Consider the following 20,256-nt stretch of genomic DNA (forward strand, 5'->3'; position numbering starts at 1 on the left):
ATATGGTTGAATCAATAAATTTATTCTGATAAACATGCATGTTTTAGCTTCAGAATAGCTTTGAATATCCTTTTAAAACAATCCATCTTGGGGGCATATAAACATAAATGAGATGATAGACATAATTGTCCAACCTGAGTCAAATGTCAGGAGATAAAAATTCATATGCATGTAACCCAATTTGCAGAATTGAATTTTCTTCCTGTAAAGGCAGACAGGTTTTTTATTTTCCTTTTTAGATTCTGACTAATTATTTCATCTGAACTTTATTTAAAAAAAAATATTTATTTTTTTTAAAAAAGGAAATGATCAGCCAAACCAATTTAGAAAGAAAAAGTCAGGGGAGGGGAAGCTCGTTTAATTAATTTACAATAATTTACAATCATTTTGTAAAAAGGCATTACAACTGATCAAACTGGAGAACGCCTGACTATTTTACAATTATAGGTACAGAATTTAAATATTCAAGCTTGTGATGAAAAAGCGGCAAGGTGGTCGCAGCGTATAACGTAAACAAGTAGCTTTGGAAAGTGAATTAGGTCATTAAATCCTTTGAAAAAAATCCTCTTTCCTGAAATACTATCACAGATTATCATGTGAATACTCATCTAAAACCATAATTTAAACTGTATTCAGGATAAAACTATTGACAAGGAATTCAGATTAAGATCCAGTCTAAGTTGGGCAGTGTTGAGGTCCCTGTAAAAAGTAAACATTTCCTATTTCTTTAAAAAAATGCGCCACAACATTTGCAGCACAGTGCAGCATTAAAACTTTAAATACAAAAATATTTCTTCTTCTGTGGGGATAATATAACTAGCATACTGGAAAGTAGTAACAATACTGCTACTCGGAGCACATCCGGTCCACATCTTTCAAGTCATGTAAGGCAATTACTGTGTTAGTTTATTGTATATGGCTAAAAAGAAGTCCATGAAATGTTAAGTCTTTGCTATGTTTTCCGATTACTCCACATATGTTCCGGTGTACTTTTGTGATCTGTTGAATGGTCAAAAGGAGATCTATGTCCTAAAGGAGATCGAGAATCATAAGGTGACCGTTGATCTAATGGTGACCTGGGCCCACTACTGGAAGCTCTATGGTCCATTTGCCAGTCTGAGTGATACCTATAATCTCTTGAAGATTTATGATGACTGTAGTCTGAACTGGATCGATGATCTAAGTGTATCCGGTGATCTAAATGTGATCGACTGTCTTTAAAACCTCCTTCCAGATTCAATCTGTGATCTCTATTTCTGTGATCATCTAACTTTCTATGTTTACTATCACTGTAGTATCTGAAAATTAAGAAAAATAATTATTACAGTGGAAACTAACTTAAAACAATATAGTTTAGAATGTGCACCTCAAATTTCTTTATAAAGGTTTTACAACTTTCTAAAAGTAAAGCTGCGTTCTTGGAAATGTGGAAGTTATTTATACATTTGTCAAATTTAGAAACCACCCATCTCCTGACAGAAAAGATGATTTGCCCACCCCCTTTTTTGGTTTGTGTGTGTGTGTGTGTGGAGTGAGTCTTGGAACATAAAAGCTGAAAAGCAACCTTAATTCAAGGTATCTGCTGTAATCGCCCAGGGCTATTTTTTCCTATCCTCCAGTGATTATGGAACTCAGGATTTCTAAAACAGAGTGTTTCCAATGCAAATACTATTTTCACAAGGGGGAAACCTGTTTCGTGACTGCAATAGAAAAGAGTATAATTTTCTCTTTAAATGCTGATTCCTTTAATAATTAGCTTTCAAAACCGATGCCTTTAATATTAACATACATATATTTAATATTACACCTAATCGGCCACCTGAACTGAAAAAAAAATCACAAAAAGAAAATAAGGAAACTAAGTAGGATATGCTGGGTCAATTACTCAGAATATATAGAGATAAATTTGGATAAAAAGGCAGATCCTACAGGAACAGAGGAAATGTGTAACATAGATTTCTTTCAGGCACCAGTACAAAAACTCTTTATAGAAGTACTCATAAGCCTCTATTCTTTTCCACCTAACTGTTGAATTATTTGTTTTTTTGAACAGGAAGGTGACAATATTGCTGGCTTATAACCGATATATTTGAAGCAGTCCATATGGAGCCATCCCAATGCTTCTGCACTGATACAGAGATCACAACCAATTTTTACTTGTTAAAAGGTAGTGTGGCCTGTAGCTTGACTTGCCCACTTTCCTCTCTATTCATTTCATTACCAATTGCTCCTTCCCAGTAGTTTTATTTCCGAGATTGTGAGACAACATGTATCAACTGCAGACTCTGGTCTCTGAACCCTGTTCAATGCTAGGGATGAAGCAATTTGAGTTCCTTCAGCTGAACAATGTTCTCTACCGGGAGTCCAGAAGTGTGGCAGAATCTGCTGTCTGGAATGAGGCTCCCCCTAGATAGGGCTGGCCTCCACTTGTGGAAGTTTGTAGGGACTTGATGACCTGGGTTTTCTTATAGAACTTTGGTGAGTGAAGTCCCCTTGCTTTGTGTGGATTTTTCCCCTTTTTTTCACTCCTACCTAGTTTTTATCATTTTTGCTGTTTTTTATTTTTTATTTTGTTACACTCACGAGCCAGTAACATTGGAAATTGGGTAACATACAAATTTAATAAATGCATGAATAAAATAAACACTGGAAATCTATTGTTATACAGGTAGCCCTCGAGTTTCCACAGCAATTGGGTCCAGAATTTCCATTGCTAAGTGATGCAATAATAAAGTGAGACACCATATGACTGCATTGCTTAGCAATGGCAATACCTGCCTCACTCCTTCCAACAAGCAAAGTCAGTGAGGTAGCCAGCAGGAAGTTGCAAATCCCAGGTGGTTTGCAAGCAGATAAGGAGGCAGGTAAATGGCCACTGCTAGGTGGGAGAGGGAGTGAGGATCTGAAGATGGCTGTGGAGGCAAGATACAAGTTCAGTGAGGCTTAGGGTGGCTGCTGCTGGATGGGAGAAGGTGCGCAAATGGAAGGGCTTGGTGTGACTGCTTGTGGGTGGGGGAGTGGCTATGTAGGGTGTGGGTGGCTGGCAAGGTGCGAGTGCACACGGGCTGATGGAGGGTGCATGGATGGGAGAGGCTTATCTGAGCAACTTGTGACCCTCTTTACTGGCTTCCCCATTGATTTTGCTTATGGGAAGCTGGTAGAGGAGGTTATAAATGCAATCACATAAACACAGGACACTGCGACTGTCCTAACTGCAAACTGGCTGCCTAGTGTCTAGATCTAGGTGCTGGGATGGTTGGAACTTCAAGTACCGGTTATAACCAGCATTTATTCAGCAGAAATTTTAACTTTGAATGATTGCTGAATAAGTAGTTGTTAAGTGAGGAATACATGTCAAGTATAAGAACAGAAAGTAATAGTTGCCACATAGTGTCTGGCATCTTATCTGCTCTCCTCTCACGGGGGGGGGGGGGTGTTCGTGAGAGGAGAATCAACTTCTTCTCATGTAGATTCATGTAGTTTGTTTCTTTTCCTACTGTCTTTCCCTACTATATTATGATTACTGTTCAAGGTGTGTTAAATATATTACTGAATTTAAAATTATATAAATAAATGTTAGCTATTGAACAGTACATACTTATCTCAGTAATGATAAATATGAATTATGAAATGTTTAGGAACATCGGACTCAAGAAACATCACAGGACTTACCTATTATCCTGTTTATAGTGATCCCAATCTCTATGATCTTTTCCATTGCTGAAAGTGGAATAAGGCCTTTTTCTTGAATCACTTTTTTTGTAAGAATCTCCATGAAGTCTGTCTTTGTGATGATCATGATACTGTGATAAGTATCTATCAGAGGAATAACTGTCCCTACTACTGTCATCATGATTTGTGTTCTCTTTTAACCGTTCCACATCTGCTTAAATGGAAATACAGAGGTGCATCAGCAATTTATATATTTGGAAATGCTTGCAAACAATTATCTTTAACATAAGGTATTTTACATTATTTCTATCAATATACACACATCTCTGTGCAAATTATTATTATTTTTAAACTGGAGACCTGTGAAATTAGGGCAGTATAAATACTGATTGATATGCCATTTGGTTTGGGAAAATTTACATTAAATAGGTTTATACTGAATTGGGAATGGAAATATTTTCCCATTTTACAGAGATATTTAAAATTGGAATACCAAACAGTATGGACAGCATGTCCTTATAATACAATATTGCATAATAGTTAATATCTTACCTGGATTTCTAATCAAATTTGTGTTCACACTGCTATTGATATTCTGCTCATTATACTGCTGAAAAAAATTAAATAAAACATTATCTAGGTTTCATTTGATAACTTTCAACTAGATCAGGGGTCCCCAACTCCCTGTCCATCGACCGGCACCGGGCCACGACATACCACAAAATGGGCCGTGCAAATAAGCAAAGCCCCATCCACAGGATATAGGCAGCATACGAAAACCTGCCCCCTCCAATCTGTGGAAAAGTCTCTCTTTACAGAACAGGCCCCTGGTACCCAAAAGGTTGGAGGTCACTGAACTAGACCCTACTTCATAACAAAACAGCATGCAGCATTATCTGCAAGTATTTAATAATCCCCATTACCTGTGTTTCCTGGCGCTTTTTAATTGCATGTTTGTACAATTTGTGTAGTTTTCTGGCATCAAATTCAGTAAATTTGGAAACAAAAATCCACAAATTCCTAAAATTAAAGAAAAAAGAAAAAGATTCAGTCTTAATTTTATGAAACCCCTTTAACAGGTTACATTTCTCAACTGCCAGTAAATTGCTGCTATGATTTAACACTACCTCATTTATTGGATGCTCTTATTCAAAGACAAATTAGACCATGTTCCAGATAAAAAATGAATTGGGTAGCTAATTATGGAATAATTTGCACAAAAATATAGGAAAAGACATTTTAAACTGGGCAGACAATACTTGGTTCCAACATATTATTTTAACACAGTAACAGCTGTAACAGAGATCAGCTTCCACCTAGTGGTAATCCTATAAACTGTTTAATGATAAAGCAACTAAAAGCTTGACAAATCTGTGTATTTACTTACTTTCTCCACTGTTTAATTTGTTCAGGATTTGTGTATTCTTTTAGACACTCTGTTATATGGTCTCCAATTTTTATGAGACACTGTCTAGTATGTTCTAGTTGTTCCCTTTCTGAAAGTCCTTTCTCTGGCCTATCCAGCTGTTTCAATGCTGCTTTGACAGGCCTCATTCTTTCTTTGCACTGCAAAAAAATTACATTCATATATTCACAGTTCTGCTAAACAAGTTGATACTTACATACACACTAAAATATACAGCAGAATGATTCCGCTTACCATTCTCTTATATTGAAAGCTTTCTATTACAAATTAATTTACCTTTCAATTTTATATTAAACATTAAATTAAAATAATCAATATTGAAAACTCTTTAACTTTATGGACAAGTAGATCAGCATTACTGAAATGGAAAAAGCAAACAAAATTTCAGAGGTATCTCTAAGTTACCTATTACAACCTCTATCAAGTTTTCCCAATTATTTCAGGCTCATGGGCACATTTTGAACTGGGAAAGTGTCATAGGATCATTAATTAGAAGATGTTCTTAAGTGCAACTCCCTTTCTATTCTTTTGAAATAGCAATGGATAAATAGTTACAACTTTCCTATGAAATTTGAACTAGGATCCCATGCTGAGAGTTTGTACAGGTATGGTTAATCTTCAGAAAAGCCCTTTTAATAATCTTTAGTAAGTGGGATGGTCTATTGTGACTGGAACTCTGATCCATACTTTCTGTGCTTTTGTTGCCTAGTCAAGATACTCCATGTCTTGTTTTAAAAACAAGTTCCTATAGTTGACTATAATTACACCAAAATGGCTCTGTTTTGACAGACTAAAAGTAATTTTTTTAGCCACATGCTGTTATTTCCTATTTTTCATTATTTATCCAACACAAAGGCTAGGCCATGTATATTTGACATGATATAGATTGTCATAAATAGGGCATTTGATAAGAAGGAACTCAATAAAATTATGCTTTGCTTTTCTACCACAAGATGACCTGTGTGATTCCTTTTTCTCATCTAATTTTGCTCCTTCCAGTAGCACAAATCAGAAATCAAATGATTTCCCCCATGGAACAAAACAAAAAGAATCTCAATCCATCTATAAAGCCCACTTTGTGATTATTTAGAATTTATGAAGAACAAAACAAAAATTCAAGAATGTTCAATATGTGTAGTACCAGTAGATGGCAAAGAATCTTTTAATAATATAATTGTTCCATAGATCTAAAGAAATATGGAGTCATGTATGTTCAATGCATTATATTATATTTTTGGAATTCTGGTTAAAAATCAATTGTATGCAATTCACACAGCATATAATTCACATGGGGCCAAATCCCAGGCAAATATATAGAGTTAAAGTCTCTCAAGCAGCTAGTTAAAGTGCAGTAGAATAATCTAACATTCAATGCTGCAATAGCTATCCTCCTAAAAGAAATCTAACAGGTTAAGGCCAGGACTAGGAAGATCAAGTTTGTAGTCAGACTTCAGTCATGGAAGCTCACTGGGTGACTTAAGATCAGTCATTCTCTTCCAGCTCAGTCCACCTCAATTGCTGTACAGAAAAATAGAAGCACTAACTCTAATCTGAAAATCAGGATATACATTTATTAAGTAACAATAGATATTCTGCCATAATCACTCAACATCTTGGCCAGCAATGCCATTTTGCAGAAGGAGACTTTGAAGAGATGGAAATGGTATGTCAGAGCCCAACGAAACTCTGCAAAATTTTGCCTGCTGAGAAAATTCTACCCCTCAACACGTCTTTGCTCCCATATTAGCTGATGTTGCCAGTGATAAAACATCACTTGTCTAGAAATCAGCCAGAGCCCAGAATCCATTACTTATTTAACTCCATATAGATTTTTCCTGACAACAGATTGTACATATGCAATTTCACAATAAGACAAGCAAAGTGATATGATCAAGTGACAATGCGTTATTTCATTGCTAGTGCTGAAGATAAATCTTACTATACTGAAGGTTTTCTGATCCAACTCTTCTGAATCTTCTGATATAGGAACCGGTTCACCGCTTGCTGTTATATGAACAGGTGTGTCTGCTGAAGGCGTTTTCTTTATTTTGTCTTTGCTGTCAGATTTATAATCATTTGTCTATAAATAAAAAAAAATAACAGTCTAAAATGCTGCCAACAATGAACACTCAACTCAACTCAATGGATACTCAACATTTTACATATGCTTTTTTATTGTATAGCACCCACCTGCCAAGATTTCATTCAAAGAGCGAATTGAAGGGGAAAAAACCCCACAGCTTACAAAGGAAGCATATTATTGAATGGGGGTGGAGAACCTGTCGCAGGTTTGAGTATTCCACTCACTTCTCAACATGGGATAGGTTTGTTAATAAAAAAGCTGTAATCAAATTATAATATTTTATGCAAGAAAAGGAAAAATAACTATCATTATTTAATTTTAATTACATTTTGCTGTTTTTCCTGCCCCTTGTGCATTTGGAGTGAAGCTGCTGATATAACATGTGAATGCCTTAGAAAAGAAGGGCCAGTCCTGAGTACTAGAATACAGTCCTGTCTATAAAAGAGATCAGGCAATCTAATAGGGCTTAATTACCTTTTCTTCTTTAACTTCTTTTTCTTTGTGGGTATATTCTTTTCCTTTGCTTTCCCTCTTTTCTTTCATATCTTTTTCTTTCATCTCCTTCTTGTCCTCCTTTTCTTTTTTCTCCCTTTTTAGTTCCTTTTTATTTTCCTTAGTTTCTCTTTTTTCATCAGCCTGCTTTTTCAAAGCAATATCTGCATCAAGATTTTCTTCATTTTCTTTTTCCATTTTTATCTTACTTGGATTTTTCAATGAAACCATTTCATCCTATAACATATAAACATATCTGCTGAAATGAAAAATCTAAACATTTTGTTGACATATAAATGCACAAGTGATATGCATCAAAAACAATAGGAAACAGTAATATTATTTAGTAATTTTGTTATTTGTTCTGACATATTCTTCTATTTTACTCCACTTATCAACTATTGGCTGCAAGAAGTTTTTTTTATATCTCTTATTACTCTGTGAAATACAGGTAGATTGTTTGAGGTGTTAAAATACCTGGACATTCTTTGCTATTTAAATCTAATTTTCAAATTGATTCTATTTATAATCAATGATGAAGGAAACAATGCTTAAAGTATGTACAATTTCCCCATTTTTTGTATTATTTTCCATTAATGTATTTCATTAAAACAAAAATCTTTTCAAGCAACAGTTGATTTTACAATTTTAAACAGTTGTTTAATCACTACTTATTTTTTCTTCAGCCTAGCAATCACCAGAAAAATCCTAAGTGTAACCTAAAAATAATCACAAAACAAATAAAACATCTGGTAGAGTCTGAATGTCTAATATTTCATTCTACTTTTTATTTTAATACTGTGATTAAGTTTTTTCTTCCATTCTTTTTTTACTATTTATCATCTTAACTGCATTTTTTTAGTCTCTGCTTTTAATGTTTTAATAATTTTATTAGAACGTTGTATTCTTGACCATATTAAGAGGCCCTTCTTGGGTCAAAATCCCAGCCATATTTTTAAGATTTTAAGAAACAAATAAACGTAATCTTATTTTGCAATTTGCTAAAAAAAAGTTAGGAATGAAAACAAGCAGGAAACTGGGGATTAGGAAGACTACAATTTTTGGTTCTTAGCTCAGGAAACTTTAAATAATGTTACAGTTTTGAGAAAAAAAGACATTTAAAAATCCTACCTACTGTTCTTTGCTCTTTTTTGAATAAAAAAAATATTTTCTTAAAATCTATATTTCAAATGATTTTAATTTAAGGTTCATAAGCATTTTCAAAAACACAGGAATTAAATATCATAAATATATGCAATGTTCCACTGCTACTTAGCAATGACTTTTAATAAGAGACATTTATACAATATACAATAAATACAATAAATACAATATACAATAAAACAGGTTTAAGAAAAAAATCTTACAGTCCTCAAGTTGTTGCCTTAGAGAGCTAGTTTATTATGAGATCTAAAGCACAAATACACCAGGAATCACCTTAGAAATTTCATTTAGATTCTGAACCTGTGATTTTGATACCAGTTTTATACCATTTTTTCCAATGTGAAGACTGGTAATAAAAAAAGTTAAATAAATTTATCAGATAACATTTCCAATATATTCACCTTGCTATCTTCTTCCTCTTCATCAGACTTATCTGAAGGTGGTGGTGATGTGTCACTCTTTAACTCCTCTTTCATTTTTATTGCTTTTATGGTCTTGCTTTTTTTCATTCTTATCTTTCTTCTCTTTGAACCTCCCTAAATATCAGAAAAGCAAAAGAAAGATAGTAAGGCTTATTTTTAGTGTCTTATTGTTTTTAAAAATCAATGAGTTGTGTTTTAAATTTTAGAAATAACAAGAATCATATCCAGAACTAATTAATAAAGAAGCATGAACAATTTGTTCAGGGAGAATCCTGATTTAACCTATCTATATGTGTACAAATATAGTTAATTTCAAAATGTAAACAATGTAAACAAATATATTACATATATATAAGATGTATGTTCAGCGTACTGCTTCTTGCTGCAACAAAATTTACTTACTATTCCAGAAAGTCTTTGTGCTTCTTTTCTTGCAATGTCCTTATTCAATAATTTTATGAGGTAGTCTGCACGGGTCTGCAACTGCTTGGCTTGGGGTTTCTTATCTGGATCATCTGGCAGAATCTGAAAGTACAATTTAAAATATTTTCTCCAGAATATATCAGTAGCAATATAGTGGGTAGGGACAGAAAAGCTAAAATTGAAAATACGTTATAGGTCTATATATTTATTTGATTCAAATCTGATGCTGCCCATTCCAAATTGATTTGGGGAAGCTCACAATATAATATATGCTCCTAACCAATAAATGTTCATATTAAAGTAGAATATTTTGATCTATTTAACTTCCTACCATCCTTATATCTATCCGTATAGTGCAATACATAAAAACACTGAGAGGCAGTTTTTGTTCTGGGGAAAATAGGAGGAGGAAGGAACATTATGTATGTTCATCAACTTGAATTATAAAGTAATAAATATGGGATAAAATTAACAATAAATAAGCAAACACTCCAGCTTGATGAAGAAAGCTTACATATACAGATGAAATGGAATAATAAGGAATTAAATATAAGTTCCTATTCACTCTTGTAATGTTACCCTGCTACTATAGAGCAAAGTGTAGATTCAATTTGGGGCACTTTCTCTTATGGACACATACTGAATCGAATAGTCGGCATTATTGAGGACGGAATATTTACATTTTGATGGCTTTGAAATATTTTGCTGATTAAAATGCAGTAAAAAGGTAAGGGGAATCCATAGAAGAATATTTTCCTGATTTTTCTGTGGACATCATAGAAATAGTAAAAATATAAAATCCAAAATAATTTAACTAAGATAGTTTGGCACCAATTAATCTCTCACAATACAGTTCCAAATAAGTCATTGTGAACACTCCACTAAGAAACAGCTTTGATCTTTCAAGCAACATTATGTTCAATGAATAGAAAAAGGATTTACCTTGTGTGTCAAGTTGAGATCTGGGTCCATTTTTATCATTTCCCAGCTACCATATCCATACTCATAAATGCCTATTAGAAGGTTGGAATCATCCTCCCTACCCCAATCCATATCAAAATGAGCAGCCTTAGTGTGACAAGGAATGGTGTATCTAAACAAAAAGTGAGTATACTTCAGAAGTAATGTCTAAGAATAGAGCGCAAGCAATAAAAAACCCATAAAGAACACGTGTTTAGCTAAATATTTATTACCATTGTAAACTTGTTTCTCCACTGTATCTTAACAGTTCTGTGAAAACAGATAAATGATGAATGATCTGTGATCATTTTGGGATCATGAAAATGTTTAACGTGCAGTTATTTGGGTGGAGTGATATACACTGATCATTACACCACAGTCACTTTAATAGTGTCACCAAACTGGCAATAGGATTAGCAAGCCCAGGAGCTAATTCAGAATTCAGCCACAATAAAATAGCAACTCCCTAGTGTGAATGAAATCACTTGTCAGAGGGATTAAGAATGTCAGAGTTTCTGCTTAAGGAAACAAGTACGGACATACAAACCTCTTCCTTTCCTCTGGATCTGAAGGAATGGATTTATGTAATGGTGCCAGCTCTTCTTCATGTGAGATGACCAATTTTGCATTTACTTGTACCCCTGATATTCGGAATGTTGGGCCTTTAACTTTTCCAAGTCTACCTCCTTAAATTTAGAATGCAACAAAGGACAGTATTAGACTTTCTCCAAAACATGAAAAAAACAAAACGCCCTACAGTTCAATACAAAACCACCCAAAGGAGGTACAGCCAATTAAAGAAAATTATGTCTCAAAAACAAATAATGCATAAGATAGAAAGTGACTAGGAATGTTGACTTTTAAAAATATCAGGTAAAACTGAAACAGTAATTATGAATAAAAATAGTACTTGACTTATGTCCACAGTTGAGCCCAAAATTTCTACTGCTAAGCAAGGCAGTTTGCTAAGTGAGTTTTGCTGCATTTTATTATCTTTTTTGCCACAGTTGTTAAGCAAATCACTTCTTAAGTGAATAATGTGGTTGTTAAGTGAATCTGGCTTCCCCCATTGACTTTGCTTGTTGGAAGTCAGCTGAGAAGATTACAAATCGTGATCACATGACCCCAAAACAGTGCACCTGTCATAAATACATGCCAGTTGCCAAGTGCCTGAATTTTGATCACGTGACCACAAGGATCCTGCAACGATTGTAAATGTGAAAAATGGTCATAAGTCACTTTTTTCCAGTGATGGTGTAACTGAACAGTCACTAAACAAATGGTTGCAAGTCAAGAACTATCTATATAAAATCTTACCACAGTATTACCTAATATTGATAACATTATGTGTATAGGTAGTCCTCGAGTTATGAATATTTGTTCAGTGACTGTTTAAAGTTACAGCCATGCAAAACAAATGGTACTTATGTCCAGATCCTGATGTTACAGTCACTGCACTGACCTTGCAGGCACATGATCAAAATTTTGGTACCTGGCAGCCCACTCGGACTTATGAGTGCAGGTGTGCTTCAACTCCTCCCATCCCGGTCACGTGCCTCCACCATCTCTGTCCTTTTGGCCCCCTGCACTCCACACCCAGCTGATCTTTGCTGTCTACCTCTTTTTTGAGGTAGCACACTATGGTTTCCTCAGATGATCTGGGGAAGAAGCTCTCATGCAGCCAGCAGCTGCCTTGCAAGGGGCCACACCTCATCAGCAACAGAAACAAGAACATGGCAAAGTCAACTGGAGCAGTGGAGCACTGGGTGGCAGGAGCCTTGGAGTGCAGGTTGGTGAAGATGGCTGGGCCTCTCTGGAGTAGCTGAGGCTTTCATGCCATGGTGCTGGGGCTTTCTGGGGTGGCTGTGGCTTCACTGGGCTGGGGTGGCTGCATGTTGCAGCTCAGGGGCTTCTTCCGGGCCCAGAAGCACTGCACCAAAAATCCCAAGCTGTAAAATGGCAAACAGCCATTCGACGGCACAGTTCTGGGGGAGCCTTCAGCCATGCAAGGCTGGTGCAAGAAAGCCAAATGGCAGAGATAATGAAGAATAGGCAGTTGGGTGAAGCTGAAGAGACAGCCACTTATCTTAGAAGAACTGAAGCTCAGGGCTGGAAGGAGCCAAGCTGGGAATAGTCTGGATAGGGTTGAGTCTTTGATTAACAACAGGTGGGATTTGGTTAATGGCAGCGAAGGAGAATCTGGGATTGCTATCACTAAGTGATGCATTCATGTGATGTCACACTTTATGACCACATCACTTAGTGACAGAAATTCTGGTTCCAATTGCTAATGTAACTTGTTAACTACTTGTATGGCACTGTTTTTGTTGTTCTTCAAGTTTAAGATCAATTCTTAGGTTCTTAAAACAGTAAGGTTTTACACAACGAAAAATTAGCCCAATAGATAAGAGTAGTTAATATAGCATTTGAGAAATACATTAATGTGCATATTTAGAATTAGTCAAAAGGGACAAAAGAATGGGAATTATTGAAAATAATTGATTGTGTCTCCCATTCACTTTAGAACTATTTTTCAGTTTTTAATTTTTATGATTGTTGCCAGTAATGTTTTAAGGTAACAAACATATTATACCGGATATATCTGGAAACAGGACGAGGATAAAACACTACAACAATGGGAAACTGCTGTCAGTCATATCAGTAATAACCTGTTCATAAACTCAAGGGCACGATCAAGGGATGTTATGATTTTTTATGGAGCAAAAAGGTGTAATCTGAACTCTTTGCTTGGGTTCATACCGCATAGCTGTTGTTAAGCACTCTGTACCTGCTCTTTCTTGTCCAGATGAGTTGTCTTTCAAAGCTTTGAAGCATCCACTATGTACAAGCTCTCCAAGCCGCCGGAGATCTATCTCAGATTTATCCACTAATTCAGCATCTCTAGCTATGGCATCTAATCTGCAACAGGTTAACATTACAATTACAGTTTCAATGTATCAAACTTTTTTACTTCATTAAAAAAACCTGGAAAACCATTAATGCTAGACATTTCAATAAAGTTCTTAATAAGGAAGGAAAGTCAATCGATCCATCTCCTTGTAATAGATCTTTAAAATTCTTATTTGAAAATTTCCAGGCCGCTGCTGCCCGGAGGCCTTTTCCAGGCTGCTGCCGTCTGGAAATGGGCCTCTGGATGCATGCTGAAGCATCCCCCGGCCTCAGATCCAGGCGGCAGCAGCAGGAACCGCGGCAGAGAGGATATGGATCTTTTCAAGCTGAGTCCAGTGTGGCAGGAAGGGAGGGGGAAGCATTAAGGTATCTTAGTAGGTCAGGGAGGCCTTCGGGGCCTGTTCCATCACTAGGCCCAGTTGTTAAGTGAATCTGGCTTCCCCATTGACTATGCTTGTGAGAAGGTCGCAAAAGGTGATCATATGACCTTGGGACCCAGCAACGGTCATAAATATGGATCAGCTGCCAAGGATCTGAATTTTGAACACATGATCATGAGGCTGCTGCAAAGATTGTAACTGTGAAAAATGGTCATACGTCACATTTTTCAATGCCGTTGTAACTTTGAACTGTTGTAAGTTGAGCACTACCTGTATTGCGCTTATACTCTTCTATGTTGGCATATGGTCTTATTTTCTGAACTTATTTTGTGCCCACTTCATTTTTATCCTCTTAACAGACTCTGATTCTGAAAACTGCATGTTTTGCTTCAAATGAAGCCTGTTTCTCTACTTTTTTACAAATTTGTCTTCTGGGTACAGAAATTATAATGCTCTGATATTGCAGTCTTCTTATTAAAAGTTACTCAAAACATTTTGGAGGAAAAAGATAGCAATATATAAGTATTCTGTCTTACTGCATTCATTATTCTAATAATTTCACAGGTTTTTTTCCCTTATTTCCAAAGGTTTTCATTAAAGGGGAAGAATAAGAAAATATATCCCTATATTTTGTGTGTGTGAGAAAACATTGTTTTTGAAGCCTTCGCATCTCTAGTTATCCCCTTATTATTTACTTATAATCTAAACTTGACAGTTCTATTTACTGAATTGAAAACAGAAAAAATCCTTGCTGCAAAAGTAAGTTAATGCTACTAGAATTCTGGTTTTCAGGCACAGAACTATATATATTTTCCTTCTGTTTGTCTTTAAAGTAGCACTGGAATGCTTCCCTACAGTTAAAAGAGAAATTCCACATATTCGTTATATTTACCTTTCAAGAGGCCCCCCAAATTTCTTGTAACTTTTGATAAACCTAAGAAAAACAGTTTGATAAATTGAAAAATTAATCTTCTTTTAAAATAAACCAATATAAGCAAACATCAAAGAAACTTATTTATCAATCTTAGTGAATAATGACAAATTAAAAATGAATGTCTGAGAGTTCATATGAAGACTATTCGAAAAACTGATGTACATATATAAAATATCAGATACTTTATACTATCTGCATAGTATAACAGTACAAATTAACAAAGAACATGTGATCATTTATTGATTTATATTTATCAATTTGAAGAATGTTGGATATTTATTTAAACTATACCCAAATCTAATTAATTTCTACTGCTATTTGAATTTACAGAAGCATTCAACCATATCTTTTAACTTCCAACTTAATAAAAACCTATGAATTTTAACAGAATTTTTCACCTTCCCAAATGAAAGAAATACCATTTTCACACACATATAAAACACATATGCTATAGGAGCATTTTTACTTTGTAAATTGAAATAGATTAGGATATGCATTATGATGATGTGTTCCTTACCTCCGAATCTCTGCATCACTAAATCCTTTAATGTTTTCCCGGGGAATGGTCCGTGGTCTTCCACGTTTTTTTGGTCGTTTTCTTTCTGAGACAGAGTCACTATCTGATCCAGAATATCTTCTACTCCTACAACGTCTTCCTTCATTTCCATTAAAACTTATCTATTTTTTTTAAAAAAAGAGTGCAGAGGTGCTCAAATTCAATCTTAACATTTAGCATTTCAAATAAATAATTGTTCTAAAACAAAAGACAATTAAAAAGTGAACCCTTTTCAAAAGTCAAGCTTACTTGTTTTGCACAGTTTCTCATTCTTGGAAGCATATAAATTTCTTCCAATTCCTTTTGTCTTTCTTCTTCTTCTAATCTTCGTCTCTGGATCTCTGGAATTATTTCTTCCCAGTTTCTTGAATTTTGTTCAGGCTCCAATTCAATGTCATCTTCATCCATATTGGAAAAATTGGCCACCTGTAAAAATATTGTTTTATCAGATATAATACAAATGCACACACTATACATTGAACATATTATGACAAAAATATATAAATTACCAAATAAACCCTGCTTAAAGAATATCTAGATCTTTATAGTCGACAAATCAATGCTTTTGTTCCAAATCCTCAAAACCAGAATTAGCAAGAACAAATGTTCATAACCAAAGTTAATCTAATTCTCTCTTAGTCCCACACCCCATGGCCAAATATCTTATTTGTAAGTTAAGAAAGAAGTGAAATCTAGTCAACAGCTTCTGACAGAACGGAAAAGGGAAAAATTATTATTTTTTATTTTGTTGCAGGTTCCATATAACTTTAAGATCTATAAAGTTGTAGGAACTCTATAAAATAGATTATATGGATATTTGGATAGCTATGGAGCAGAGGAAAAATCTGGATTTTTCATGGCAACAATTTGGATTGACAACTTTAAAGAATGAGAATTTTTATCTGACTAGTACAGATATCCTCACTTACCAACTACAACTGGGATCAACAACTTTGTCACTAGGTAACAAAGTAATAAAGTGAAATATGTGACCACACCCAATTTATGATATCAGTTCTGTGCAGTCATTAAGTAAATACCCATGGTTGTTAAGCATAGCATCACATGACTTCAGCTTGTGACTTCCTGCAGCTTTCCCACTGACTTTGCTTGCTGGAAGCGAGATGTGAAGGCTGTAAATAGTGATCACATGATCATTGTAAATGCACACCAGATTCACAATCATATGATCCTTAATTCAAGGAGAGGTCATGAACCTTTTTTCAGAGCTACTGTAACTGAAGAGTTACTGAACAAGCAGTCAGTGAGGATTATCTGTGTTGTACAAAGCCCAAGCCAATAAAATACTGAAAAGAAACCAATTCATTTAATTGTAATACTTGCACATTCAACCAAACATGCTTCAATTATTTCTGTTTCTCTGCATTAAAAGCTCTGATATAATGGAAATAGAGGCTAAACTAATTTAAATTAGAGCCCTACATATGCTTATGTGGAAATGAATACCATCAAATTTAGAAATGCTCATTTTCAAGTAAACATACATGTTAATACCTTAAACTGAGAAAGCAATTCATCTCCCACACTTAATGGTCCAGTTTCATTTTCCCGTGTTTCAGCTCTCTTCAATATTTCATCTATGTCCATTTCCTAAGAATATGAAATAAAATTATATAACTGAATTTTGGCTTTGAATTACAGATAAATAAAATGCAAGGAAGTTTAATTGGTCTGTACCTGTGGTTCCTGTTCTTCCCCTTCTGGTTCTTTGAAAAGTTCCTCAGCACCAAACTTTAGAATAGCTGACAGTTCCTCTTTGTTAAAAGGAGCAGAGCTGAAAATGAAGAATAATAGTTTAAAGGAATGTTGAGGATACCTCAGCCTGTATATTTCAACCTAGGCCATTCATGTGATGTTGTTGATTCTGCTTCCTGGTATCTGGAGGGTGTGCAAGTATAGATGAGGAACAGATTCAAGTTCAATTCTGACAAAACCGAATGGTCCTTATAATCCGGCCTCCTGGCCCTGTGGATATTACATCCTTAGTTTTGCACAGGACAGCAATCTGGGGGTCATCTTGGACTTATAGATTCTCCCCCAAAACCAGGGGGTAGTTGTGGCCCAGACAAACTTCACATATAACCAGTGCAGCAATTATGCCCATTCTGGGTCAGGAAGCCATTCAGATGGTAATTCACACCATAGTCACTTCACAAAAGGCCTACTAGATAAAGTCTACATGGAGCTGTTCCTGAAGCCACTCCAAAGTGCTAGTAGAACAGGCATGGCAGCCCAGGCAGTAGTAAGTATGCATACTATGACAACAGTAACATCACTGCTCTGAAAGCTGCACTAGTTTTCATTTGGTTCCAGTGTAATTCCAAATGCTGACTACCATTCACTCATACAACCCTTCATAGCTCAAGCATTGGTTTATTTCAAGAACTGTCTATCTCCAATATTTCTGTCTGCTCAGTAAGTTCAGGAAAATTAGGTGAGATCCAGGACTTCTCAAATAAATAATGTCACCTATTGAGACCTAGGAAGCCTGCTTTTTTAGTCACAGAAGCTAAATTCTGAAATACTAGAGATCCATTATCACTCCTCTCCCCACATTCAAAAAGTCACTAAAAATCTGACTATTTCTAGACCTTGGGACAGAGCAGTTGTTAAGCCCATATAGAGTTTTTATGTATTTTTTTTCTTCTGCATGCATATTTATATTTTGTACTCTCCTTCTGTCATTTCTAGGTTTTAATGTGTAAGCTGCCCAGAGTTGTCTGGAGTTGGGCAGTATTTAAATAATCATAATAAATATTTAAAAAATACATTCAGATATAACTGGGTTTTTGATCCTCTGGATCAGGTGGTCCCCAACCCCCAGGCTGCAACCCATTACTGGACCGTGGGCTTTTTGGGACTGGGCCAGGCAAGTGGCATGCGCATCTCCACTTATGTGAATGATCTGCATGCACTTGCAGCTCCACTTGTGCACACATTCCTGCATGCACCTGCTGCTCACATGGAACCACCCTCTCTCTCCCCTCACCAAGCTGGAAAGGTTGGAGACCTCTGCTCTGAATTCTTGTCTCTGATAATGTATAACAAAAAAAGAAATTCTGATTTTGCTCACATCCTTTTCTTCTTCAATACCTATTTCATCCCTCCCTCATCATTTTTCTCTTTTTTTAAGCAACTTCAATTTGGTCTCTACAGAATAGTTGCTGTAGAAGAATGAACAGGAAGGTATCTTCTACCATATCCCAAAAATTCAGGAATGAAGAGAAATGGGAGTTCTCAGTAATATATCTGTAAATGGGCAGAAAAACTGAAGTAAATAATCTATCCAGCTTGCATATTCTAGCTGGGAAACCAAGAAGTTTAGTTCAATCTGAGGTAAATCGCTCAGACATTTGGTGATTTGACTGTACCCCTCACTACTTTTCTGATAAACTGTGAAAAGCAACTATCTGTAGAGAAAATGATCAAGTTGTCAAAAGAACTACTCTTCACTAATTAATAAAATATTTTGTGCTGTAGGGAGGATCTATAACACACCCACACACCCACCTAGAGGGTGCAGAGCCTGTATGTAATACAGTTTTTCCTGTAGTGTCCATTCTCTGAATAACTAGATGATCTAAAACCATTTTCTTCTTGGCTCTCTCCAAAATTTCTTCCTCCACTGATCCTTTGGTCACTAAACGATAAATGTTAACCTATGCGTAAAAAAGAAAGATTTAAAAGTTACATAGCAAAACAGAAGTTACTATTTGGAGCAATATGCATTCTGAAATGGAAAAATATGCATTTTATTATATAACAACAACAACAACGTTGGAAGGGACCTTGGAGGTTATCTAGTCCAACCTCCTGCTCAGGCAGGAAACCCTATACCATTTCAGACAAATGGCTGTCCAGTCTCTTCTTAAAAACTTCCAGCTTCTGGAGGCAGGTTGTTCCACTGATTAATTGTTCTAACTGTCAGGAAGTTTCTCCTTAGTTCTAGGTTGCTTCTCTCCTTGGTTAGTTTCCATCCGTTGCTTCTTGTCCTGCCTTCAGGTGCTTTGGAGACTAGCTTGACTCCCTCTTCTTTGTGGCAACCCCTGAGATATTGGAATACTGCTATCATGTCATCCGTCATCCTTCTCTTCATTAAACTAGACATACCCAATTCCAGCAGCCTTTCCTTATATGCTTTAGCCTCCAGTCCCCTGACCATCTTTGTTGCTCTTCTCTGTACTCTAGAAATTTCTAGAGTCTCAACATCTTTTTTATATCGTGGTGACCAAAAGTGGGTGCAGTATGCCAAATGTGGACTTACCAAGGCATTGTAAAGTGGTATTAACACTTCACATGATCTTGATTCTATCCCTCTGTTAATGCAGCCTAGCACTGTGTTGGATTTTTTGGCAGCTGCAGCACACTGCTTGCTCATATTTAAGTAATTGTCAACTAGGACACCAAGGTCCCTCTCGCAGTTACCACTGTTGAACAAGGTACCACCTGTCCTATACTATACCTGTGTATTTGGTTTTTCTTGCCTAAATGTAGAACCTTACTTTTTTCACCATTGAATTTCATTTTGTTAGATAGCGCCCAGTGTTCAAGTCTGTTAAGATCCTTGTGTACCTTAAGCCTGTCTTCTGGAGTTTTTGCTATTCCTGCCAGCTTGGTGTCGTCTGCAAATTTGATGAGTTCCCCATCTATCCCCTTATCCAAATCATTGATGAAGATGTTGAAGAGCACTGGGCCCAGAACAGAGCCCTGGGGCACCCCACTACACACTTCCCTTTTACACACTTCACATTTACACAAATGTATTACATTTGAATCATATCTGTGGTTCTTAACTTACAACCAGTTATTTAAT

The 20,256-nt window shown here is 35.8% G+C and overlaps 1 protein-coding gene across 1 annotated transcript in view; it reads right to left on the reverse strand.

Moving 5' to 3' along the window:
• Window positions 1-342: 342 nt before the first annotated feature.
• Window positions 343-20,256, reverse strand: part of CHD1 (chromodomain helicase DNA binding protein 1) — a 57,492-nt gene continuing 37,578 nt past the window's right edge. Inside the window, exons 19-36 of the mRNA XM_015824419.1 lie at window positions 18,954-19,102; window positions 17,121-17,217; window positions 16,938-17,033; window positions 15,672-15,848; window positions 15,384-15,544; window positions 14,825-14,866; window positions 13,431-13,561; window positions 11,190-11,328; window positions 10,625-10,775; window positions 9,662-9,784; window positions 9,239-9,373; window positions 7,656-7,910; window positions 7,038-7,178; window positions 5,060-5,238; window positions 4,596-4,692; window positions 4,225-4,282; window positions 3,673-3,883; window positions 343-1,298 (exon numbers count right to left, since the gene is read on the reverse strand). Coding sequence (XP_015679905.1) covers window positions 953-1,298; window positions 3,673-3,883; window positions 4,225-4,282; window positions 4,596-4,692; window positions 5,060-5,238; window positions 7,038-7,178; window positions 7,656-7,910; window positions 9,239-9,373; window positions 9,662-9,784; window positions 10,625-10,775; window positions 11,190-11,328; window positions 13,431-13,561; window positions 14,825-14,866; window positions 15,384-15,544; window positions 15,672-15,848; window positions 16,938-17,033; window positions 17,121-17,217; window positions 18,954-19,102 — 2,688 coding nt within the window. The 3' untranslated portion in view covers window positions 343-952. The remainder of the gene's footprint in view (window positions 1,299-3,672; window positions 3,884-4,224; window positions 4,283-4,595; window positions 4,693-5,059; window positions 5,239-7,037; window positions 7,179-7,655; window positions 7,911-9,238; window positions 9,374-9,661; window positions 9,785-10,624; window positions 10,776-11,189; window positions 11,329-13,430; window positions 13,562-14,824; window positions 14,867-15,383; window positions 15,545-15,671; window positions 15,849-16,937; window positions 17,034-17,120; window positions 17,218-18,953; window positions 19,103-20,256) is intronic.

Source organism: Protobothrops mucrosquamatus, unplaced genomic scaffold (genome assembly GCF_001527695.2).
Source record: "Protobothrops mucrosquamatus isolate PMUCROS unplaced genomic scaffold, P.Mucros_1.0 scaffold2228, whole genome shotgun sequence".
In the NCBI taxonomy this organism is placed as follows: domain Eukaryota; kingdom Metazoa; phylum Chordata; class Lepidosauria; order Squamata; family Viperidae; genus Protobothrops; species Protobothrops mucrosquamatus.